Source organism: Podarcis vaucheri (assembly GCF_965113315.1).
Source record: "Podarcis vaucheri genome assembly, chromosome: 5".
NCBI lineage: Eukaryota > Metazoa > Chordata > Lepidosauria > Squamata > Lacertidae > Podarcis > Podarcis vaucheri.
The window spans coordinates 13,062,434-13,088,500 of NC_138763.1; the positions used below are offsets into that span (position 1 = coordinate 13,062,434).

Sequence of the window (26,067 nt, forward strand, 5' to 3'; positions counted from 1 at the left end):
TGAAACATTCTAAATCTGCACACATAGATCAGGCAGGTATAGGCAGTTTGTACTGTGATGTCCTCCTTGGGAAAATTGCCCATTCATTTCACAGCCTTGCCTTTTTTAAAATCCTCCATTCACCATTAATTATTTTCATTTTTTATGTTACACTGCCACCTTTTGTCCATTGGATAGGAAACCTCTCGTCAGCTTGGATGCCTGCCAGGTTTATTATTATTATTATTATTATTCTACCCCTGTTTTCCTTGATCGGTATTGGAAGAGAACACTTTGATCCAACCTTTGCAATATATATAGGTGAACGATAACGCCGTTTTAAAAAAATATTGTGACAACAGCCTGAGTGGCGAATCACTCAAATTCTAGTAATGTGCAGTGCAAGTGAAAATATCCTTGATGCTCCCCAAATATCGTCCTTTACCCTTGTGGTGTAGAAACTGCTTCCATGGGCCTTAGGTAAAGGTACCCCTGACCATTAGGTCCAGTCGCGGATGACTCTGGGGTTGCGGCACTCATCTTGCTCTATAGGCCGAGGGAGCCGGCGTTTGTCCACAGACAGCTTCCGGGTCATGTGGCCAGCATGACTAAGCCGCTTCTGGCGAACCAGAGCAGCACACGGAAACGCTGTTTACCTTCCCACCAGAGCGGTACCTATTTATCTACTTGCACTGGTGTGCTTTTGAACTGCTAGGGTGGCAGGAGCAGGGACCGAGCAATGGGAGCTCACCCCGTCGCAGGGATTCAAACCACCGACCTTCTGATCGGCAAGCCCTAGGCTCTGTGGTTCAGACCACAGTGCAACCCGCTCCCATGGGCCTTACCATGGGCCTTACCTCGAACATTTATACTTGTAGTATCTGGATGGAGGAATCAGACGAGGAGCGTAGATGGCATAATTTCTCCATGTATAAATGCTACCTGGATTTTCCCCATCTGCTGCCTTGCCTTACCCAGAAGACATTGCTTGCAGTTACAACTTTAAGTTACTTTTGCAACGGCAGGCTCTGCATTTATTTCTTTATTTAGAACCTTTATAAACCGCTTGTTCAGTTGGAAAATTCTCCAAGCATAGTACAAGTCGATAATGATATATAAAAAAGTGACTGAAATGCGCACTCATTTTAAAAACGCATAAAATCATCATTAAAAACAAAGGGATAAATCAATATAACATTTGAAGGAAATATAACTAATCCATGTGTCTGGATAGGCTTCCTGGGAGAGAAACATTTTCAGCTGGTGTCTAAAATAATAGGTGGCTGCCTAATTTCAAGAGGCAGGGAGTTCCACAGTATAGGTGCTGCCACACTAAAGGAGAGACTTCTTGTAAAAGCAGAATGAACATTGTGTGTGGCACCTGTAAAAGTGCAAGTTAATGTGCCATTAAGTTATTATTTATGTATATGTTGCTAGAGACAAAGAGCAGTAATGTTCACCTTCAGATTCTTAACCTGCTGTGTTTTGCTTTGTCCAGGGTTATATCCTTCGTTGTGACCTCATGGTTTAAGCGGGCATAAAGATGAGTATAAGCAGTGATGAGGTTAACTTCCTCGTATATAGATACTTGCAAGAGTCCGGTGAGTATTTTGCTAATAATTCTTTCAGGGATCCATTTTGGGGGCAGCATTTAACAAATATTCAGACATCCTTCAGGATCTGTATTATGTTACATGCATAGTGGCTGAAAGACTAGAGTATGACTCACCAAGGCAATTTCTCTTACCCAAACTCCCATCTGCTTTCAAATTGTCTGATCTGGGGACGGTGACAATGGCCTACTTTAACATGGTTACATATAAGGATTATTACAAGTCCATATTATCCCAATTTTTGCCAACTTACGCCTTAAGATCTGCAAGTGAAGCTCTGCCGGTGGTCTTGTCGACGACGGCTATTTATTTAGCGAGGGTGTAGAGCAGAGTCTGATCTGCAGTGACACCCTGGTTGTAGAATTAACTCTTGGGGGAGATACAAATGTCAGCTGGAGACTTTTTTGTTCCTCCAGGCCAGTGCTTCTCAAACTTGGATCTCCAGCTTTTTTGGGACTACAGTTCCCATCATCCCTGATCACTGGTCCTGCCAGCTAGGGATGATGGGAATTGTAGTCCGAAAAACACCTGGTGACCCAAGTTTGGGAAACACTGCTCTAGGCAATGGAGGTGTTGTGTTTCCTGTTGAATGACTTGCTGATTCATGTCTAGCGATGGTTTTGGGACACGTTTTAATACTTTTAATGTTTTATGTCGCTTTTAATGTTTTATGGTGAAACATTGCATTTCATTTTAGATGTTGCAGGCAACCCTTTGAGTTGAAGGGTGCTTTAAATATATAATAAATATCTATAGGTAAAGCATTATTTATTAATCCGGACTGCTATAGGGATGCTAAATATTGTTCTTCCTAGAGCTGAACTTCCAGTATTCCTTTTCTCCCTGCTTTGTGTACAGTGGTACCATAATCCGTTCTGGAGGCCCGTTTGTAAACCACAACAGGTTGTAACCCAAGGCGCGCTTTCGCCAATGGGGCCTCCAAAAAACTTTTGTTTGTAATCCAAAAAATGGGTTGTAATCCTAAAAAAGGTTGCAAACCGGGACATGCACTTCCGGGTTTGACGTGTTTGTAATCCAAAATGTATGCAAACCAAGACATATGCAAACCAAGGTACCACTGTACTTGTTGAAAAGCACCAGTGTTTTTCAGTGAGTTTTTGACTACCCCTCGTAATTTAGTACATTGGCTTAATACAGAATGCTCAAGAAGATTATTATTCCAAAACCAGCTGTGAGATGCATTGACCAGTTTCAAGAGAAATAATTTCCAGGGCAGAGGCCTTTTTGGTAGTAGCCCCTGCTCTTTGGAATAAGCTTCCCAGAGAGTCCTGCCTAGTACCTTCACCAACTTCATTCTGCCAGGATTGAAGGTGTATTTGTTTTCAAAGGCGTTCTTGATTATTATTATTTTACCTCCAATTTTTCAGTTCTAATCGTTTTTTGTCTGCGGGATGGATTTTGTGCTCTGAAAAGCTGGATTCCGTAACCTGTCAATTCTGCCCAGTCTGGCTCAGAAATGTGCTCAACTTTAATGCAAAAGCAGCATATGGTACCCCAAGTGGAAATTGCCGTCACGAATGGTTTTTCTTATGGAAGTGGTATATTACAGGGAGAGGAGTAATAAGGAAACCTAGCGAGATGGACGGGGTATAAATAATAAGTTATTATTACAGTGGTGCCCCGCAAGACGAATGCCTCGCAAGATGGAAAACCCGCTAGACGAAAGGGGTTTCCGTTTTGGAGGTGCTTCGCAAAACGAATTTCCTATGGGCTTGCTTCGCAAGACGAAAATGTCTTGCGAGTTCCTGCGGTTCCCCCCCCTTTTTCCCAAGCCGCTAAGCCGCTTATCAGCTGATCCTAAGCCGCTAAGCCGCTTAACAGCTGATCCGCTAAGCCGCTTATCAGCTGAGCCGCTAAGCCGCTTTACAGCTGAGCCGCTAAGCCGCTTTACAGCTGATCCGCTAAGCCGCTAAGCCGCTTATCAGCTGATCCGCTAAGCCGCTAATAGCGCTAATCCGCTAAGCCGCTAATGGGCTTGCTTCGCAAGATGAAAAAACCGCAAGACGAAGAGACTCGCGGAACGGATTCTTTTCGTCTTGTGAGGCACCACTGTATTATTATTATTATTATTATTATTATTATTATTATTATTATTAAGCTACACAGAAAGGAGATTGCTCACCTGGATTGTAGCACACAGAATGCCAGTTCTTTCTGACTAGGATCATGTTTTGTACATCAAAATAGACTTTTAAAAAAGCATGCACTGGAAGTTTTGTTAAGACTTACCTAAAAAAAAATAAGTGTGGAAAAATATGCATGCTCTGGTGTTGATTCTTTTCCAATTTTCAAACAAAACTTCAACTTATTTTGGCCCAGTGTGCATCTTGAATTGCATGTTGTATGTAAAATCGAAACTTTCTGCGTACTCTTTCACACGGTGTTGGATTCATTTTTTGTCTCTTCAGAAGATACTGAGTTGTATATAGAAAATAATGGAAAACCACAGGGAACACTATAAAAGGTGGGGTATGGGGAATATTCCTTGGGGAAGGGGTTCTTTGTACCTGATAAGAGCTCACCCTCCTGAGCATTTTGGTGAATTGTCTGCTATTTTTGCAAAAAAAAGTTTGAGGTTAAACTATAGATTGACTAGACTAGTGTGAATCAGACAAACTGAGCAATTTTAATGGAGAGACCTAGAGCTTCAGTGGGGACTTCGGTCTTACAAGAAGTGGTTGGGAAGTTTATTCGGCCACTTTTAGAATTGCTAGGGGACGCGGGTGGCACTGTGGTCTAAACCACAGAGCCTAGGACTTGCCGATCGGAAGGTCGGCGGTTCGAAACCCCGTGACGGGGTGAGCTCCCATTGCTCGGTCCCAGCTCCTGCCAACCTAGCAGTTCGAAAGCACGTCAAAGTGCAAGTAGATAAATTTGGCAGGAAGGTAAACAGCATTTACGTGCTCTGCTCTGGTTCACCAGAAGTGGCTTAGTCATGCTGGCCACATGACCCAGAAGCTGTCTGTGGGCAAACGCAAGCTCCCTCGGCCTATAGAGCGAGATGAGCGCGCAACCCCAGAGTCGGTCACGACTGGACCTAATGGTCAGGGGTCCCTTTACCTTTACCTTTTAGAATTGCTGAGATATCGCTAGCATGGCTCACATGTTGTTGGAACCATCTCCACATCCAAAGGAGCAAAAACCTAGCAAAAGCAGAGTAGAACATTCCCTTTAAATTTTTATTTTCTTTTTAAACTGAGATGTGGTCAACCCAGCTCATTTCTGGCGTGAGAGTGGTATGTAAGCGTGATAATAATTCTGTGGGTTTTGCAGCAGTTACATAGATTCCTAGTGGTTCAAGGCTCTTCATTCTACCGTATTACGTTTTAATATGTGTTGGAAGCCACCCAGAGTGGCTGGGGCAGGTCAGCCAAATGGGTGGGGTATAAATAATAAAACTATTATTATTACTATTATTGGAAGGGACCTGTAGTTAATCCAAATCAAAACAAAAGAAATCCAAAAGGCCACAAAGCAACCCCCCACCCACCCATTTCCCTCCTCCTGGCAATCAAAGTACAACAGATTTGCTGCCAAGCTATCCTCTTTGTGGAGAGCGGGAAGGGGCCACCACAGAGGATGTCCTGTTTCTGGTAACCCACACACCTCTCATTTGCTTTGCCTACAGAAAGTCCTAGGTTTAATCCCTGAAATCTGCTGGTAGGGCTGAGAGACACCGCTGCCTGAAGCCCCGGAGAGCGGCTGCTAGTCAATGTAGACAAAACTGAGCCAGATGGAGCAATGGTCTGATTCTATATAAGCCAGTTTCCTGAGTTCCTCCTTCAATAGCAGCAGAACAATAATAATAAAATAATAATAAATTTTATTTATATCCCGCCCTCCCCAGCCGAAGCCGGGCTCAGGGCGGCTAACAACAATAAAACAGTACAAAGGTACAACATAAACAACATTCTAAAATCATTCATTATAAAAATTAATTAATTCAAGCCACTAGCAACCATTGGGCCAGAGCTCTGCGAAGATTGCCGAGGGAGGGAGTCAGGCTGTGCCCTGGCCAAAGGCCTGGTGGAACAGCTCTGTCTTGCAGGCCCTGCGGAAGGATGTCAAGTCCCGCAGGGCCCTGGTCTCTTGTGACAGAGTGTTCCACCAGATCGGAGAACAAGGGAATAGTAATAGTAATAGTAATAGTAATAATAATTTATTACTTATACCCCACCCATCTTGCTGGGTTTCCTCAGCTACTCTGGGTGGCTTCCAACAGAATATTAAAAACACGATGAAACATTAAAAACTTTCCTAAACAGGGTTGCCTTCAGATGTCTTATAAAAGTCAGATAGTTGTTTATTTCCTTGACATCTGATGAGAGGGTGTTCCACAGGGCGGGCGCCACCACTAACAAGGCCCTCTGCCTGGTTCCCTGTAACCTCACTTCTCGCAGTGAGGGAACCACCAGAAGGCCCTTGAAGCTGGACCTCAGTGTCCGGGCAGAACGATGAGGGTGGAGACGCTCCTTCAGGTATACTGGGCCGAGGCCTCCAAAGAAGGTCTTAATGAACGTTCATGTCTGTCCCACTCTTTTCCGGATCCAAAAGGACCTGCATGTTGGTGATCACACGTCAGTTGGACACACCTAAAATGGTTGCTACCAGTACTGGGGTTTTCAGCTTGAGATGCTGTCCCCACAGGATGTGAGCTGGAGATCACATCTCCTGGTCTAACCTGAGGTACCAGCCCCTCAGAGTCCTAACTGGGACTCTGGTGACTTCTAATCTCTCACTTCATGTGGATGAATTGCTCAGTAGGATGCAATGTTTATCTTCGAAAAACCCCACTCTTCAGTTTTTCCTGCAGTAGCCGTAGCATTCTGCTTAATTCAGCCCAAACTGGAAAATGTATTCATTCCCTCTATTGTTTGCACGTTAGCCCAAAGCGGGAGTAAATTAAGTTCCCCAAAAAAGCTCGCTCCAAAGCCCTCCTCGTCTGATTGGACCGCCTTCAAGAGAGGGTTGCCTTCACGGGGGAAGTGTTTGGAAAGGGAAGCGGTTTTTTCAGAGAGCTGCGACCCTGGCTCTGCGACCATGAAAATGCTGCGTGGGGTGTCTCCATGATAAATCACAGCAGTGCCAGCTCAACAGTGGCTCATTAGTGCTAGCGAGTGCGGCGTCCAGGAATGAGATGAATACACACATTATTTCCAGGGATGGCAGAAAGCCGGCGCCTGGCAGCTGAACTCAGTGGTGTGCGATTTTTAAAGCCTAGCTACCCACAGAACCTTTAGTAATGTTTAGGTCCTGCTTATAATACCTGTTTTAGTTACTCAGTGCGTGCCAAGGCAACTGAAAGCAGTGTACCTGTGGTCTAATCTGCACCCCTTCTCTCCTTTACACTGTCCTGCCTTGCTCCCTTGTAGTCTTGTTTAATTTTGAGAAAGTTGTCTTTTTGGTGAGCCTTAACAAGTCGTTCCTCTCAGGCCCAGATTTTTTTTAAAACAACAACAACCATGATCCATAAAATTGATGCTCGCTGCATTGACGATAATTATTGTAATTGTTAAGAGTGAAATTCTGTTTAATTATTATTTGCTGCTGTTTTGAGAGTTAATTTTATCGTGTACTGTTCTGTTCTATTAGATTATTGAATATTACTTTATTTGATAGAAGTCAATCCATTTTAAGCGGGACGCGGGTGGCGCTGTGGGTTAAACCATAGAGCCTAGGACTTGCCGATCAGAAGATCGGCGGTTCGAATCCCCGCGACGGGGTGAGCTCCCGTTGCTCGGTCCCTGCTCCTGCCAACCTAGCAGTTCAAAAGCACGTCAAAGTGCACGTAGATAAATAGGTACCGCTCCGGCGGGAAGGTAAACAGCGTTTCTGTGCGCTGCTCTGGTTTGCCAGAAGAGGCTTAGCCATGCTGGCCACATGACCCGGAAGCTGCACGCCGGCTCCCTCGGCCAATAAAGTGAGATGAGCACCGCAACCCCAGAGTTGGTCATGACTGGACCTAATGGTCAGGGGTCCCTTTACCTTTAATCAATTTTAAAGTTACATTTTATTGTGGCTTTTTGTGTTGGGATCCGATTATTGTAAGGTGTTTTTCTTTTCTTGTATATTTTGTAAACCGCCTTGTGTAGAATAATAAACAAAGGCGGTACACAAATTCAAAGTGAAATGATAAGTTTCACATACAAATGCTATAGGCTTGTTTGCCCATTGTCTTACTTGGGGGACTGACCTAGATATGTCCATGGTACTCACATGCACCAAATTTTGGAATTCTGGAAATTTTGAGCTTCAGAATGCTGGCGTTTTGTAGCACCTACATATGAAAATGTGCAAGGAAATTTACATTTTCCACATTGATTTTTTTAGGAAGTTCTTGGTGGGACAGATCATTGGACCTAACAGAACTAGCTTGATGACGTTGGGTTTCCCCACACTCATGCTCATACTCCTGAACCCCAGCTCACTGTCTTTTCTGGATTCTTTTGCTTATTCCCTCCCCAATTTAATTCATTAAAATACGTATAGATTGCTTTCCCCCAATTGTTCCAAGTGGCTTTAAACTCGTAACTTTAAAACAACAGCAACAAATGAAACGCAAGCTCTGGGACAGCTCAACCGGTAGAGCATGAGGGTTGTGGGTTCAAGCCCCACATTGCGTAAAAGATTCCAGCATTGCGGGAGGTGGGGATGGACTAGGTGATGCTAATGGTCCATTGCAACTCTACAATTCTATGAAAAGTTTCAGCAACAACATCTCTTGGAGCAAAAGAAGAGCTTGCTGGACCTAGAAGCCCATCTGGTCTGCAGTTCTGTTCTTGCAACGGCCAACGAGATTCCTATGGGAAGCCTGAAAACTGGACATCAGCAACTGATGTGTAGACAATGGAGTAGAACATAACCGCAGTGACCACTAACCAAGGGCAGCCCTGTCCTCCACAAATTTCATTCTCTGCACACATTTTTATTTTTTCCATCTTGCCTGTGCAGAATCTCCCAGTGTTTGGCTTCTTTGAAAGAGAGAGCAGGAGGAAAGCTTCTCTTTTATCCACTTTAATAATCCAAGGTGTGCAGCCTGGAAGTCATTCTGGACTCACAGCTGTCCATGGAGGCGCAGGTCAATTCTGTGTCCAAGGCAGATGTTTATCTGCTCCATCTGGTACGCAGGCTGAGACCCTACCTGCCAGCAGACTGTCTTGCCAGAGTGGTGCATGCTCTAGTTATCTCTCGCTTGGACTACTGCAATACGCTCTATGTGGAGCTACCTTTGAAGGTGACCCGGAAACTACAACTAATCCAGAATGTGGCAGCCAGGCTGGTGACTGGTAGCTGCTGCTGGGACCATATAACACCGGTCTTGAAAGACCTACACTGGCTCCCAGTACGTTTCTGAGCACAATTCAAAGTGTTGGTGCTGACCATTAATGCCCTAAACAGCCTCAGTCCAGTATACCCGAAGGAGTGTCTCCACCTCCATCGTTCTGCCCGGACACTGAGGTCCAGCATCGAGGGCCTTCTGGCGGTTACCTCGCTGTGAGAAGCCAAGTTACAGGGAACCAGGCAGAGGGCCTTCTCGGTAGTGGCCCCCGACCTGTAGAATGCCCTCCCACCAGATGTCAAAGAGAAAAATAACTACCAAACTTTTAGAAGACATCTGAAGGCAGCCCTGTTTAGGGAAGCTTTTAATGTTTGATGTATTACAGTATTTTAATATTTTTTTGGAAGCCACCCAGAGTGGCTGGTGAAGCCCAGCCAGATGGGCGGGGTATTTATTTATTTATTTATTTATTTATTTATTTATTTTCATCATCATCAAACCGAAGGACTTCTATCGAAAGCCACCCATGGCAGGGCACATAAGGGGAAGGGGGGACAGTCTTGAACCCCTATGAAAAGAAAGCCACTGAGTGACTGCCCTGGCATTTTCTGGAGCATCTATAACTTTGAAACAGCCAGTGTCCCAGACAGGGCTGGCAGCCTATGCAAAGCCATAGCATTCAAATTTGGCCTTCACACACAAAATCCAGATCCTATGACCAATGAACCAGATTTTTGTGCAGGGAAATGGTTGTTTGCATATAGCCCAGATCTGATTGTTCTTATAGCCTCACATGAACATCCAAAGCAGGGCAGGTGAGCCTCGGCACTCGTATTAACTAGCTGATCTGACCAATATCAAAACTGATAACACCTAGCAAAATGGAATGTCTAGTTGCCATTTGGGGGCCAAGATGGCTCGAAAGTCGTATATTCCAGAATGACTTTGTGGTTCCTGAAATTTGTTCAGATGGTGATTTCAATTTGTGTACTGCCCTTTTATCTCATGAAGATAAAATACAACGGATAGAATTCGATAGGATGTGTTGTTAGTGTGTGGAAACAGGCAAGATCCAAGGATCCCCCCAGGTGGTGGAGACGTCAGGCTCCATCTTGGCACCCCGGCGTCTTCACTTGGTTGCAAGTGGCCGATAGCCAGGTGGAAAATGTGTCTGGCAATTTCAAACACTAGTCCAAGATGGAAAGCACGTTTTGGCCTAGCGAATTGTAATTTTTTCTCCCCCTTCCCCTCAACAGAGTAAACTTGCTGCCTGGGGGAACACTTTTCCTATTTGCATAGCCCCGCCCTTTAATTTGCATAGCCCCATTCTGCCTCCTGGGTCTTTATCTTGTTATCTTTACTGCTGCAATACCTGTGAAATCACTCTCTCTCTCTCTGTTCTCCAGTATCTGTGCAAAATTTTGGATCCCAACGGCTATAAAGCAACTGTTTATAACGTCCCAAAAGGGGAGCTTTCTGAGGTTCTAATTACCTACGAGTGGAAAACCGTAACAGCTTAAGATGAATCACTTCCTCACAATGGATTTACCTTTTCAGGGCAAGCAAATAAATAACACTGTTAGCATCCAGTAATCCTAATTTTCCTATTTGCAAAACGATAATTATGCTGCCCTTGAAACGGCACGCAGAAGAAACACACGCCTGGCGCTGGTGTGCTCATGCAATTAAAATGCTTTGTCGTGAAGTTAATCCTCCCTTCTGTAGGCATATATTCTCCCTTGTCCTATGCAATTTAGGAATAAATGGAAATGCGGCCCGGGGTGGTGGTGAGAGAAAGAGAAATAAACAAATGAATTTCAATGCCTCACCTGAGCTTTGGGGGTTGATAGACTTGACCAAGGTTTATAAAGGAAATAATTGATTCACTGGGTAACGGCAAAGCAGCATGACTAGGTAAGATTCTCTGCTGTGGTCTTTGGTAGATAAACCTTGAGAACGAATCCTGCCATTCAGGAAAAGTTGATTTGTGCTCTTTTCCCCCCAGTGTGTGACACTCCAGGCCAGACCTGCTGGCCACAGCCTGACAACCTAAAACAGTGATGGCCAAACTTGGCCCTCCAGCTGTTTTCGGACTACAGTTCCCATCATCCATGACTACTGGTCCTGTTAGCTAGGGATGATGGGAGTTGTAGTCCCAAAAGAGCCGAAGGGTAGAGTTTGGCCATCACTGGCCTAAGGCTTCTTGTGTGTATGAGCACATCCTTATAACCTCCCCCTTGTCTTTAGGGTTCTCTCATTCAGCATTTACCTTTGGTATCGAGAGCCATATCAGCCAGTCTAACATCAACGGTGCCCTGGTACCCCCTGCTGCTTTGATTTCCATCATCCAGAAAGGCTTGCAGTATGTAGAGGCGGAAGTCAGTATTAATGAGGTAAGGCAAGTCTCTTGTTGGCTATAGATGATGACAAGTGCTTTCATATATCTGCAGAGGGTTTCATTACCCTGGGGAAGTGGGTTGCTCTCTCCTCTTTGACTGTCCTGCTTAGATGGTTTGCTGTCACGCTAGATCCTCTGTAGGTCCTGCTCACCAGACCTTTTCTTATCAAAGAAGGTTGGAATAATACAAAGTTCTATGGAGGCCTCAATCAGGGCAGTCATTCATTGCCATGTTGCGTGTGTGTGTGTGTTTTCTTTTATCAGACTGCTGGTCCTCCAGAGATCATATATTAAAGTTCCTTCAATGTTCATGTGAACAGGTCACATGTGACCAGATTCTGGGCAAGGCTAAGGAATTCAGAGAGCGTGCAGACAGAAGCACCCTCACCTGCAAAAGCATGGCATGCAGTTGCCAAAAGCTCGGAACTACCTGTCGCAGTGCACACATGGCCAAAGCACTGCCAAAGTTGATGTCTCTCCACAAGCGCCACCAGCTGTGGTCATTCAAACAACACCAGTGAGGCAGTGGAACAATTGGGGAGGGAACCCAGTTGATTGTGTTGTTTTTTTAAGGACACTGTGGTTTTGATTTGCTCTCATTTGGCCTAGTGATTTTGCCCAGTCTTTTGCAAAGATGTTTCTGTTTTGGAGACACACACACACACACACACACACACACACACTGCATTATCCCAGAGACAGGTGTGGAGAACCTCAGGCCTGGGGCCTGAAGGCAGCCGTAGAGACACTCCCCAGGCCACAGCCTCCATCAGCCCTGTCCCACACCCTCCTTGAGGGCTTTTGCGTGGCTGGAATTTGCCCTTAATGTCTCATGCTTGCCTGGAAAGATGATGGAGAGGTGGCGGGTTGGGTGGAGGGGCGTAGAAACTCTGTTTTTGCGTTTGGCTGGAATGCAGACCACTGCACAGAGGTAATAATCATGTCCACTGCTCTGGCTCCACCCTCTTTTGTCTCTGGCCACACCCACCTCTGCAAAAATAGCTTCTTGTCCTTGTCTAATGGAAAGCGACACACCTCACCATTTTCCTCACTAACCCTTCCATACATAAATAAAACTTTTTTTGAAGAAGTCCCCACTCAGAGTATTTCCTCTCCTCTCCCTTCTTCAAGATGTTTCTACTTTTGAGACCTTGAAGTTGTGCACGTCAGCCATTCCCCCTCCTTACCAAGCAGGTATTTTACCAGAGCCCCTTATTTCTGCCTAGTAACTCAGGTGGTCCCTTGGCCTTGCACAAGGAGAGCCTTTTCAACACTTCAGTTGAGGCCCGGCGGCCATTTCCGCCTTCCTTTGATATCCCTCTCCTTTCCTTTTGAATTGGAGAACAGAGAGAGCATTCACCACTCTCACGGTGAAAAAAAATCTCTGGGAAGGACACGAGTCCAGGGGAAGAACGGAGAATAAATGAGGGAAGCAGCCCGCCACCTGGAGTTGCCCCGTCCACCCAGCTTCTAAGAACAAGCCAAAGGACATGTCTATGGAGGCAGTTTTCGAGGAGATACTTTCAAGTTCAGTTTGGTGTGTCCCCTGCCTTCCGGCAGTACTTAACAAAAGCAAATGTATGCGTTATTATATTGCCCTTAAACATATGTCCTGATATTTTTTATGTGCTGAGAAGCAAGGCAAATTGAGCTGGGACAGGTCCCGCTCTCCCAGTCCTTCCACCCAGTTCTCAGATCAAGTTAGCACCCCTCATCCACGATCAAATAGTGGGTACAAATGCGCCAACCCAGTGTTCACTAACAGCAGCACTAGGCTGTAAATCTGACTGGCATGACAACCCGATTCCCAATGATAGGGAATCTGCCTGAAAAAGCTCTCCGGTCTTGTGGTCGGAATAGTTTCTTTTCTCCTAAGACCTGGAATTCCAGGGCCATCCACTGGGCATGGGCTCATATTATTGTTTGTATACAGTGGTACCTCGGGTTAAGTACCGTATTTTTTGCACCATAACACTCACTTTTTTCCTCCTAAAAAAGTAAGGGGAAATGTCTGTGCGTGTTATGGAGGGAATGCCTACGGGTGGCATGCCTACGGATTTTCCTCCTCTAAAAACTATGTGCGTGTTATGGTTGGGTGCGTGTTATAGAGCGAAAAATACGGTACTTAATTTGTTCTGGAAGTCCGTACTTAACCTGAAACTGTTCTTAACCTGAAGCACCACTTTAGCTAATGGGGCTTCCTGCTGCCGCCGCGCTGCCGGAGCCCGATTTCTGTTCTTATCCTGAAGCAAAGTTCTCAACCTGGGGTAATATTTCTGGGTTAGTGGAGTGTGTAACCTGAAGCGTATGTAACCCGAGGTACCACTGTATAGGGGGCTCGTCAACCTGGGAAGGTAGCTCATCTAGGAGAAGATATCCGCCTTGAGAAGAAAAGGCTAAACCCCTGCACAGATCCACAGTGCAGTCCCTAAGACAGTTGACTGGTGCCATGTATGCCTCTGTCCAGCAACTTCTGCAGCCCAGCTGGTGCCAGACGTATCGCTCCACTTTCCTTTGGGCCCCAAGGCCACGATTGGGGTCTTGCCCTATAGGCTGCCCAGGACCTCCATACACGCTGCCCAGGCTTGCGCCCCAGGTTTCTGTTAACGGAGCGATTTGGCTTCATCCCCAGAGGTGCACTCCATGATCTCTTGAGACAGACGGGTGCCAACAACCAAAGGGTGCCAACTTGAATAAAATATTGGGGGTGGGGACATAGTCACCCCGCATAGTCAATTACAAGATGCGATCCATGCACACCATCTGAATGGCAGTGCGCATCAACTTTAGGGGGCAGCCTGGGTGAAATGAAAGTAGCCCAGGGGGGCTTTTGCCACCGATTCTGCTATTGGGCAACCCCCAAGGTCAAGGGCGGGGTCTCCCCTCAGACGTTGTTGGAGACAGAGCAGTGGACTGACTCTTTGCAAGGCATCTTCCTTTGTTTACAGACAGATATTATTCAGTAACTTCACAGGACAATTGGCCCCGCATACCCATTCTGTCCTCGCCCTGCGATGCCTTTTTAGAGGGCCCCTAGAGTTTTTTTTTAAAAAAAACCCACTGATCCTGAGTTCGCTCTTGCTTTAAAAACACTTTGCAAAGTACTCTGTGCAGTGGTCAAAAATCAACATCGTCAGGACAGGTTTGTTTACGCTTCTGCCCTGAGAGATTATCGATGAAAAATTTGACCTGCAATTTAAACACTCTCTCTCTCTCTCTCTCTCTCTCTCTCTCTCTCTCTCTCTGATCCTCAACCTCCAAATCAGGATGGTACTTTGTTCGATGGTAGGCCGATAGAGTCTCTCTCGCTGATAGACGCCGTGATGCCCGATGTGGTGCAGACAAGACAGCAGGCCTACAGGGACAAACTCGCCCAGCAACAGGCGGCGGCCGCTGCGGCGGCGGCTCCAACAAACCAGCAGGGGTCTGCGAAGAATGGCGAAAACACTGCGAACGGCGAGGAAAATGGAGCCCACACTCTAGCAAGTAAGTAAGCCGGCATGCAAGAAGGATTAGGTGGCTGTGCTCTTGCCGTCAAGTTCCGAATTTCACGCAGAGCCATCTGCATGAAGCATCTCCATCTCCCCGGTATTTGAGTGAACAAATTTGGCTGGATGATCGGGACGCGGCTGCACCAAATGTTTGTAAACATTTGAAAGGGGGGGGCTTGGGGGGTGGACAGTGTTGCTCAAAGCACCATGTTCCCAGTGCGTGCACGCTTTTTTATCTGCAACGTTTCCCAGCTGTTGCAATTTGTTGGAAAACGCCCAGGGGTGCCTGCTACAACTCCCGATCGTCCTCCGGTATGCGCAACACTAGAAAAGGCATCTCCCCTCTCATCCAGTGTGCTCAGCGACATAAACCACCTTGATTTATGCACACTAATCATCTAGCACACAGGTGTCAAACACAAGGCCCGCGGACCGAATCCGGCCCACCAGACCTCGTCATGTGGCCCGTGTAGCCGCCGCCGGCCGCCAGCCTTCACCTTTTATTCTCGCTTTCTTTCTTTTTGACACAAGAAAGCCGCCTCTTCAGCACATGCGCAGCAGCCTACAAGCCAGAGAACGTCTGCCCTCTAGCGGCGCCGGCCGTTCTACTACAGGAAACCTCCACTTTACATGCATTCAGGAAACCTCCACTTTGAGGGTGACCAAACCACGGCCCTTTGAGGGTGACCAAACTGCTGATGTGGCCCCCAATGAATTTGAGTTTGACACCCCTGATCTAGCATAACACAGCAAGGAGCGTGAAACATCGTAGTCTAATCTATTTATTTACACACTATGTACAGACTACAGCATAATGGCGACCATTCTCTTCTGCTCCGAGAGAACAAACAGAACAAAGTACAGTGGTACCTCTGGTTATGTACTTAATTCGTTCCAGAGGTCTGTTCTTAACCTGAAATTATTCTTAACCTGAAGCACCACTTTAGCTAATGGGGCCTTCCGCTGTCTCTGCGCCGCCGCCGCACGATTTCTGTTCTCATCCTGAAGCAAAGTTCTTAACCCGAGGTACTATTTCTGGGTTAGTGGAGTCTGTAACCTGAAGCGTATGTAACCTGAGGTACCACTGTAAAAGCAAAAGTACATTACAAAGTAGTTACAGCGGAAGAGAGATAAGGCTGTCTTCCGTTCCCACAGTCTTCTCAGACAGGCATGTGAATTATACCAATCACAAAATGCAGCATCAGAAGAGTGAAATTACTGTTGCAGTTCCTACGATTGCGGAACATTTTTCAGCCGGCAGAATGGCACCTGGGCAAGTGTGCCTGCATTGAAGGTCCCAGACACAAAGCACATTCTTCACGAAACACAGTCAAAATCCTAAATTCAGGCTTAGCAGAGTCCCACCTTGTGTGGCTTGCTTCTTATTTACTACTGTGCCCACAGTCTACTGGTTTATTTTAAACCTGCAAAGCAAGACCACATGCTTGGCTCTCAACAGTTTAAGCCAAACTGTTGACTGATCCTGATTTCACTCTTGCTTTAAAAAACACACGAGCGCCTTGCAGGATGAGACCAGTGTTGTTTGCAAGGTTCCCAGCAGCAAGCTGGCCTCTGCTGACAGTGGAAGGTTAACTGTGAGCCCAAGCTCTCCCCTATAGTATGCTTCCAACACATGGCTATTATTTGCATTGGTAAACCTGCAGAAACACACGTTCTCTTTAAAACTAATGTCTCCATTCCTTTCCATGTTTGGATTTAGAAGCCAGGGTGATTGTTGGTGCCCCCCCCCTTCTTTTTTTGCTTGATAGCTGTGAGCTGCCGCTTATGCTAGAAATCCAGACTACTGGTCTAAAGATAATGTGATTTACCAGCCACCCCTACTGGCTGGAAACGCAAATAATACCTGCTCTCTGTCTGCCTTTACAGAAAGAAGGATTTATGTAGCTTCTGTATCCAGTGCGAGGGATACTGAGATGACTTGTGGAAAAAGCTGCCCCTCTACCCTCTATCTTGCATGTGTGCTTTTTGCAGACAGGTCACTCTTAAATTAGTCACCAGACTTGCAAAGGTTGTGAATAGATCTCCAAAATAGGAAGTGGATTGCATTTACTAACCATAACTTTCTGTCCTTGGCTCCCTTGGCTTAATCTGATTTCACCTTTTGGAGTTTCAATATGCTTTTGAAATACTAGAAAAACGTCGCCACCAGCTTAGACTCAAAACTGTTGACCTTTGCTTGTTTAAACAGACAGGCCAATGTGGATTAAATATGGCTTCCTTGCCAAAGTAAATAAAAGAACTTGTCATGATTAGCCACTGGTTTGCCACACACCTCTGTGGAGTTAGCTGAATATGGCAACATGATCTGTATGGGGGTAGGAGAGTTTTCCATTACAGCGTACAGTGGTGCCTCGCAAGACGAAATTAATTCGTTCCGCAAGTTTTTTCTTCTTGTGAGTTTTTCGTCTTGCGAAGCACGGTTTCCCATAGGAATGCATTGAAAATCAATCAATGCGTTCCTAGGGAAACCGCCTTCAGACCAGGTCTGGGGACAGTCTGTCCCCCGACCTCTTCTGAAGGCTGGGGGGGGGACAAGGACTTTTCTTCCCACCCCCAGCCTTCAGAAGGCTGTTCTGAAGGCTGGCGGTGGGAAGAAAAGCCCTTCTCCCCACCTCCCGCCCCGCAAGCTCCGGGGACAGGAGGGCTTTGATGGCGACCGCCAGCATTTTAAAACAGGTCCCCGGAGATTTCCCTATGGGCTTTCTTCTTGCAAAGCAAGCCCATAGGGAAATTCGTCTTGCGAAGCGCCTCCAAAACAGAAAACTTTCGTCTAGCGGGTTTTCCGTCTTGCGAGGCATTCGTCTTGCGAGGTACCACTGTATGTTTAAATCAGAGTTAAGGTGGTCTTGTCTTGCCCTCAGCCCTGCATCACCCTAGAAACCACCTCTTTAAGCGTAATAAAGTACACGAACAATGAAGATAAAAAATGCATGTGGTGGCAAATACATAATTTGTATGCACACAGGAAATATTTTGGCTTTGCTCTTAAGGCAATTATTATTCACTGTTACTAAAACCTCCAAAGATCTTGTGATAGCATATATGCTTTGTTGGGGCATATACAGAGTGCCCATTCAACACACCAGCAGAGTGTTCCAGTGAAACAGGAAAACACCAGTCAGTCCCTTTATGGGCAATATAAAGCAGATTCACAGCCATACAGTTGTAGTACACGGTCTTTCCAGCAGCATACCTTCTTGCAGTGTTCCAACACAGACTAGGCTCTGGCCCAGGGCAGGAGCCAAGAGCAAACTTGCTTCAAACACAAGGATATTTATACTTTAGGTTGTGCTAAGTCACTCTCACATGCTTGCTGACTCACTCTCACATGGTTAACCAGTTGCAGGTGAAGGACAAACATGCCCAAAATTAACCAGCACACCTAAGTACCTCTTTCTTGTCCTTTTTTCTCTGCATCCTTATACATCAACATGGTTCCCCTAACTTGTATAATCAAAACAGTCCTCTGAGGTCAATTAAACAGAGTGGTTGTGACTGGTCTAAGGTTACTCTGATCTTCATGGCCAGATAGGAGATAGAAATCCCCATCACCGCTAAGTCCAGCATTCTGTCCACTACACCACTCTGAATCTCCACTCCTAGGACCCCATTTGGTGGGTTGAATGCAGTTCAGTTGCACCAACCTATAGAAAGGGCACATTGCTTCTGATGCTTAGATGTAGGAGGGTGTGCCAAAAGGCCCAGTGATCAAGGGAAGCAGAGAAAAGCCCAACAGAGTATGTGCTCAGAGTCAATGGTTAGAGTGTGAAAACCTGCTGAAAACCAGTAGTGGTTGGTGGGATGGAGCAGTAATATTTTCTTTTTCCCTGGTGTTGCTGTGCTTACCAGGAAGGGAGAGGCATCAGGGAGGTTGGTGCAGTGCAAGTGCACCAGCATGAGTGGCGGATTGGTTCTGCCAGTGCATTTGCACTGTGCTGAAATTTCATTTCATTTCACTTTTAAATTGTATACCGCCCTGTCTATATTACTACACACAAGATGGGTTTTTAAGCTGAAGAAACAACAAAGCAGACTGCAGAGATCTCGCACGCCTAATAATCTGATTCAATAAAAAGTTGTAATGACAACCTAACCTTAAAATAAGCAAATAAAGCAATGTTCAATAATCCATTCGAATAGCGTTAAATTTATCAGCAAACACTAGTTACACAGCTCACACTTAACCATTACATCAAAGAATTACTAAACTGTAATCAATTAAAATTATCAGCCAGTAGCAATGCATAAAATACCACGAAACATTCAGAACCACGAGAAAGGATCAGACTGAGAAGCAAGTCTCTAAGAAGCCCGCTCTCCAAGTAGCAGTGCTGGTGAGAGGTCAGATAAGCACCGCCACCTTCCCTGCTGACTGCTGCTGCTCAAAACAGTGCCCTCTGGTCCATCAGCACTATATGTAAGATGGCGGTGGGGTTGGGGCAAAGATGTACCAAGCAGCCAAGGTGCGCTGTCCGTGGTCCTGCAGGCCAAAAGGCAGGATTCAAAGAAGGAGTGGGTCCATGGTAACACACCTACCCCCGGTTGTTGTCCTCTGTTCTGCAGATAATCACACGGATATGATGGAAGTAGATGGCGACGTCGAAATCCCTTCTAACAAAGCAGTGGTGCTGCGTGGCCACGAATCAGAAGTATTCATCTGCGCGTGGAACCCTGTTTGCGACCTCCTGGCCTCTGGGTATGTTTCCCCTAAAGAAATTTACAGAGGCAGTTCTTTACTCCGGTTGCACAGCCTTTTCTTTAAGCACGAGAAGGCGGGGAGGCCACCGACCGCACTTCTGGCATCTGTTTGTTTTGTATAAAGAAGTTGAGTCTTTTTAGTTTTTAACTTCTTATCCGTGCAGAAAGTTCTTTTTTAAGGAAATGAAAGGCAAAGAGAGGGAGAGAGGAAGAACTTACCTTAAAAACAAAATCAGTAAGCATGCTGTTCTGAGGCACTTGGTAGCCAGCTTCCAGAGGCAGTGTAGTGTAGTGGTTAAGAGCAGTGGACTCGTAATCTGGTGAACCGGGTTCGCGTCTCCGCTCCTCCACATGCAGCTGCTGGGTGACCTTGGGCCAGTCACACTTCTCTGAAGTCTCTCAGCCCCACTCACCTCACAGAGTGTTTGTTGTGGGGGAGGAAGGGAAAGGAGAATGTTAGCCGCTTTGAGACTCCTTCGGGTAGTGATAAAGCGGGATATCAAATCCAAACTCTTCTACTTCCCTTCTTCAAAATCCCATGGGTGTTGTTGTTTTTTCATATCAAGAAGCATGCTGGCTAAATGCTTAAAGGAAAGTCCAACACCCAGAACCACCTCACTGTTATAAAGTATAAGCTCAGCCTAACACCCACCAAAATTCTGAAGCAATTGTGTTGGGTGGGGGGGGGGACTCCCTGAGCATGAAGGAGAAAAATGGAAGGCTCGCTTGCAGGGGAATAAATCTTTTGAAAAATTGGAGGCCAGCTTGTGGCACACTGCTAGTTTATTTGCTAGTTGTCCCCATATATTTTGCACACTGCGACAGGTGGTTTGGTATCCTCCAGCTGCGGATACTTTAATTAGCGGTCCAGCTCTTCTCTGAAGACCCTGGGAATAGGACTGCTTGAATCGCACAATGGTGTCGACAAAGTGGCATGTTTTAAAAGTGGGGATTTTTGTGTTCGTTTTGGCATCATTAACCGTAGCTTCTTGGCTCTTTGCAGTGGCGAAAGTTGGAAGCACGTTATTTTGGGCAACATAAAAGCATTCCCATTCAAAACAGCAGAATGAGGTCCGTGTAACGTTAGTGCACACAGAGAAGAAATGCAAAAGACTGATTGGAACGTTTCTAGCAAAAGAGCCTGTAATTCTGGGAATGGTTGTGACCAGGCACCTTTGCTCTTGCAAGGTGGTGGTAAATTATTGGCTCAAAGAAGGCCATGATCCCTGTTTATTTTGCAGATCGGGAGATTCAACGGCAAGAATATGGAACCTTAGTGAAAACAGTACCAGTGGATCCACACAGCTGGTCCTTCGGCACTGTATACGAGAAGGGGGCCAAGATGTACCGAGCAACAAAGACGTGACTTCCCTAGATTGGAATGTAAGCAGAAACTCCCTGGTGCTCCAAACGTACTTTGCAAAACCCACATTTTCAGCTTCCAAGTTACAGTGGGCATCCACAGAGGGGGATGAGGGAATTCTTTTCTGAACTTACCACTTAGAATTGTGAGTTGACTGTGTCCTTTTTGTCGCTGCTCTTAATGCCACCAATGCCCATGGTAACCAGTAAAACGCATACCTGCTGAAAGGTCAACATGTGGCGTAGCTGGGATATTATCTGGAAGGCTGAACTTTGCAACCCCATAAGGGTTCAGGAAGCACATACGCTCCCTGTTCTGCGCAGAAGAGAGCTTTCAAGACTCAGTGGGCTTTCAGAAGTGTTTTATTGTGTACCGGAGCTGTACACAGTAGGCATGCACAAGCCCTTAAGCGCACTCAAATCAGCTGTCTGGGCAAAGAAACTAAAGCCAGGAAGGCAGGAAGTGCAAAAGAGCAAGTAAAGTTACAAGCGAGCTTTATAATAGTCCCAGATCAGCATCACAGAAGCATAACAAAGAAAAAAAAACAAAGGTGTAGGTCAGTGGGTTGGGAACTCATGACTTTTATGGCCAACAGTCAGGGATGATGGGATTGCAGTTCAACAATATCTGGTGGGCGTCCGGTTCCCCAGACCTGGGAAAAGTGGAAGAGGGGTATCTTGGGGAAGAGACCTTAAAACAGATTCTGCACCGCACCACCCCCATCAGTGCAATCACCCTGGGATAGTATTGGAACGGGCTTGAAGAAAACCTGTTGGTAGTTCTCAAGCACTGAAAAGGCTATTAGAAAGGGGGGGGGGGAGATAGGGAGCAATTGGTACAAGTTCCATTAAGGAGATGGAGGATTCCACCCCATGAAGGTTGATGACCAAAAGCAGCTGGCTGTTGCTTACCAGGAGGAAGAAGTGGAGCTGGGAAGTCAGTGTGGTGCAAACTCGACGTTTCAGGCCTTCTGGGTCTCCTGACATTGCACCTGCAGTGCTGTGACCTCCCCGCTGTGTTCCCTGCCGCAGTTGTCCCAGTAAGCCACAGCGACCCACCTGCTGGGAACTCCAAATTCCTCAGTGTAGATTTAGACATCAGAAGAAGATTCCTAGCTCTATGGATCAATACACCAACCACAGTGCCCCTGTGATATATTTCCACCATTCCTTATGAGCAGGACTAGGATGACTGGCAATATCCACCCCCAAAAGATGAAATTTCAAGGTGTGGTTTGAAGGGCCCAGCTCTAAGGAAACGCCCAATAAATTACAAGGGAAGCCCAATTAAAGATTTTTGTGAGACTAGGAACATTTCACAGGGGAGTTCCACAGGCCCCTGAGCTGCACCATATCAAGACAGGCTGCATTTCTTCAAGAAGTGCTGTTTTCATTTGGGAGAGGCAGGGTTGCAAAATGTGCAGGCCTGAACAGACAAGAACAAGAAAACTGACTCAAGTTTTGGGAGGTTGGACCCAGATGGCATGCAGCTTCATGGCACACATCACAATCTGAAGTGCGTTGCCTAGGAAGGAAGTCCCAGTGGAGCTCACTCCCAAGTTAGTGTGCATCGAATTGCCCTCAGTTTACATTCATCCCAAAGAGAGCAAGCTCTGTGAGGACGTTGGCTACCTTAGCTGTGTTCTGTGACACGAAATAGCATATCATAACACTCTTAACTCTTTCCAGTGTGGTGTAGTGCAGGGGTCAGCAAACCTTTTCAGCAGGGGGCCGGTCCACTGTCCCTCAGACCTTGTTGGGGGCCAGACTGTATTTTTTTTTTTGGGGGGGGTGAACGAATTCCTATGCCCCACAAATAACCCAGAGATGCATTTTAAATAAAAGGAGACATTCTACTCATGTAAAAACACGCTGATTCCCAGACCGTCCACAGGCCGGATTTAGAAGGCAATTGGGCCGGATCCAGACCCCAGGCCTTAGTTTGCCTACCCATGGTGTAGTGGTTAAGAGCAGTGGACTCATAATCTGGTGAACCGGGTTCGCTTCCCCGCTCCTCCACATGCAGCTGCTGGGTGACCTTGGGCCAGTCACACTTCTTTGAAGTCTCTCAGCCTCACTCACCTCACAGAGTGTTTGTTGTGGGGGAGGAAGGGAAAGGAGAATGTTAGCCGCTTTGAGACTCCTTAGGGTAGTGAGAAAGTGGGATATCAAATCCAAACTCCTCTTCTCTTCTTCTTCTTTTGCCCCACAGAGCGAAGGTACGCTTCTAGCAACAGGGTCATACGATGGATTTGCAAGGATATGGACTAAAGATGGTGAGCACACGGTTTTTCAGTTGTCTTCTTTTTTCTATCTTTCGAAATTTTGTGTAATTTTGTTGCAGTGTCCTTTTTTCTTCTCTTGTGCATGGCATAATTTGTTTCGATCTTTCGTTTTCCCATTTTAGAATTGTAATAAATGCTCTCTTTTATTGTCCAGGTAATCTCGCCAGCACGTTAGGGCAACATAAAGGTCCCATATTCGCATTAAAATGGAACAAAAAGGGCAACTTCATATTGAGCGCAGGCGTGGACAAGGTGAGACAGCATCTGGCTTATTCAGTAATCCCATTTCGGCAAGATCAAATTATGGGGCGCACCAAGCAGGTTTAGATTTGAAAACCCAACAGAAAAAAAGACAGTAAGGCCATGGGAGAGCCTGTCTGGGTTTGGAAACAACAATCATCACTAGGCTTTAGTACAGGTGATTTCTGAGCATTCTTGACAACAAATGTGGTCTCTTAATACTAGTGGAAATTGCAGTTCGTTCAAGTATGGTGGGGGCGAACTGTCAAATGGCGAACCTGTGAGAGCAAGTGAACATTCCCAAGGCTGAAGCAGCTTAAGACGAGAGCAGACAAATATATAATAATAATAATAATAATAATAATAATAATAATAATAATAATAATAATAATTTTTATTTATATCCCGCCCTCCCCAGCTGAAGCCGGGCTCAGGGCGGCTAACAACAATAAAACAGTATAAAAGTATAACATAAACAACACTCTAAAGTCATTCATTGTAAAATTAATTAATTCAGGCCACTGGCAACCATTGGGCCAGAGCTCCGCGAAGATTGCCGAGGGAGGGAGTCAGGCTGTGCCCTGGCCAAAGGCCTGGTGGAACAGCTCTGTCTTGCAGGCCCTGCGGAAAGATGTCAAGTCCCGCAGGGCCCTAGTCTCTTGTGACAGAGTGTTCCACCAGATCGGAGCCACAGCCGAGAAAGCCCTGGCTCTAGTTGAGGCCAGCCTAACCTCTCTGAGGCCTGGGACCTTCAAGATGTTTTTATTTGAAGACCGTAAGTTTCTCTGTGGGGCATACCAGGAGAGGCGGTCCCGTAGGTACGAGGGTCCTAGGCCGTATAGGGCTTTAAATGGAGAATTGTAGAGAACATTTCCTGCAGTTTATGCATGACGTCCCCTTGGATTTCCCTTTTCTTGCTTACGGGCTCCTTTATTAATTTTGCAGCAGGAAACCCAAATTTGCTATGCTATGTGCACTCGACCGGGAGCTGTCACTGATCTCCCTGACCCAAGAGGACAAATGTATGTTTCACATTCACAGGAAGTTTTAAGCAGATGCTTCAAGAATGAAGCATTTAGTCCTATCAGTTGGTTTGAATCACTTAAAAAGCTTTTGACCGGTTGGAAAGGTGCCCTCAATTAACTGGGCAGCAGGATGGTGATAGTAGTAGTAATAATAAGTTATTATCACTTACAGCAAAAATAATTTTAAATACATTAATTTGGAAAATCCACATCACAAGGCCATTATGGGAAATGCTATGTAGGTAATTCAGTCTGAGGTAACTTTGCCAAATAAATGCACTCATGGGATCTCTCTGAAAAGTGCAATCGGGATAGTCCTTTTAAATAAATTAAGGGGTCCCTGTGTCGTTTTCTCCGCACAGAAAGGATGGGAAGGGAGCGCATGAGCCTAAAGCTTGTTGATTCCAATTTTGTCCTGGGTAAAATGTGTGTGTGTGTGTGTGTGTGTGTGTGTGTGTGTGTGTGTGAGAGAGAGAGAGAGAGAGATTTCTCAAAGAGGCCAGAAGTCATCCTCTTTGCAGTAGCTCTTAATCTTACGAACATGAAGGTTTTCTAGTCATTATATGTCACAGTGAAGGCAAACAAGTTCTGAACCTTGCACAAAGGAAAGGGAGCTTGTGTTGGATTTAGAGTGGATAAGCAGCTGGTGGAGAAAGGGTTTAGCACACTCTCTACTTCACATCACCCACCCCTGAAACCTCTTTTGGGGCAGGAGGGAGCTGCTGGTGTGCAAATAATGTGTCGGGCACTAAGTGGTTAGCTGAAGGCATACGCTGCAGCCTGCAAATATTTGAAGGGAGATGAGCTAATTAGGAGATTACAGACGAGTAATATGGATATTAGGAACTGCTTTCTAATAATGCAAACTTGTAAGCTGCACCTGTCTGGCAGATAAACTTTTGCTTGGGGCATTTTTAAATAGCAAAGCTACAAAACATACAATCTGAATAATGCTGGTTTGCCAGACTTTAGCAACGAGTGAGATCTACAAAAGCAATTTTATGGTCTTTTACTGTTTGTTTGTTTTTTTTGAATTCAGACCACAATTATTTGGGATGCACATACTGGAGAAGCCAAACAGCAGTTTCCTTTCCATTCTGGTACGTATTTCTTTTCAAAGAACCAATTACTTTTGAAAACTAGGGGAGGGACAATTAACAGTGGAAGACACTGCCTTTTAAGGCTCAGTTGGTCCTGATTAAAATCAAGATTATCCGTACCTCTTTTTTAAAAAAGCACGACTGTGCACAAAATCTCTTTGCTACATTATCAAAAGAAGATATATTTAGTACTACACTCTGTAGTATTCACTAATTTGTTAGATTATAACAGTAGACTTTAAAATGAACTTGCAGAATATCAGCAAATAGAAGAATAAGTAGAAATTCACTCTCGACAATTGCAATGAATCGTTACTTAAATTATCATCAGTAAAAATAACAGCAAAATTGTAATACATAAAAATACCACAGTACAGTGGTACTTCCGGTTATGAACTTAATCCGTTCCAGAGGTCCGCTCTTAACCCAAAACTGTTCTTAACATGAGACACGGTTTCACTAATGGGGCCTCCCGCTGCCGCCGCGCCAAAGGCGCACAACTTCCGCTCACATCCCAGGGCAAAGTTTGCAACCAGGAGCATCTACTTCCATGTT

At 45.7% G+C, this 26,067-nt stretch overlaps 1 protein-coding gene and 1 long non-coding RNA gene across 5 annotated transcripts in view; both read left to right on the forward strand.

The window, feature by feature from the left end:
- Positions 1 to 26,067, forward strand: part of TBL1XR1 (TBL1X/Y related 1) — a 185,202-nt gene that overhangs the window by 144,472 nt on the left and 14,663 nt on the right. For 3 of the 4 annotated variants that reach the window (XM_082224333.1, XM_082224334.1, XM_082224335.1), the window contains exons 3-10: positions 1,478 to 1,580; positions 11,140 to 11,285; positions 14,557 to 14,776; positions 19,366 to 19,498; positions 20,742 to 20,883; positions 23,075 to 23,138; positions 23,302 to 23,399; positions 25,452 to 25,512. In XM_082224333.1, coding sequence (XP_082080459.1) covers positions 1,523 to 1,580; positions 11,140 to 11,285; positions 14,557 to 14,776; positions 19,366 to 19,498; positions 20,742 to 20,883; positions 23,075 to 23,138; positions 23,302 to 23,399; positions 25,452 to 25,512 — 922 coding nt within the window. In that variant the 5' untranslated portion in view covers positions 1,478 to 1,522. The remainder of the gene's footprint in view (positions 1 to 1,477; positions 1,581 to 11,139; positions 11,286 to 14,556; positions 14,777 to 19,365; positions 19,499 to 20,741; positions 20,884 to 23,074; positions 23,139 to 23,301; positions 23,400 to 25,451; positions 25,513 to 26,067) is intronic. The other variant, XM_082224336.1, reaches the window with a different exon arrangement.
- Positions 1 to 26,067, forward strand: part of LOC309533346 — a 510,607-nt gene that overhangs the window by 37,551 nt on the left and 446,989 nt on the right. The gene's annotated exons all lie outside the window — the stretch shown is intronic.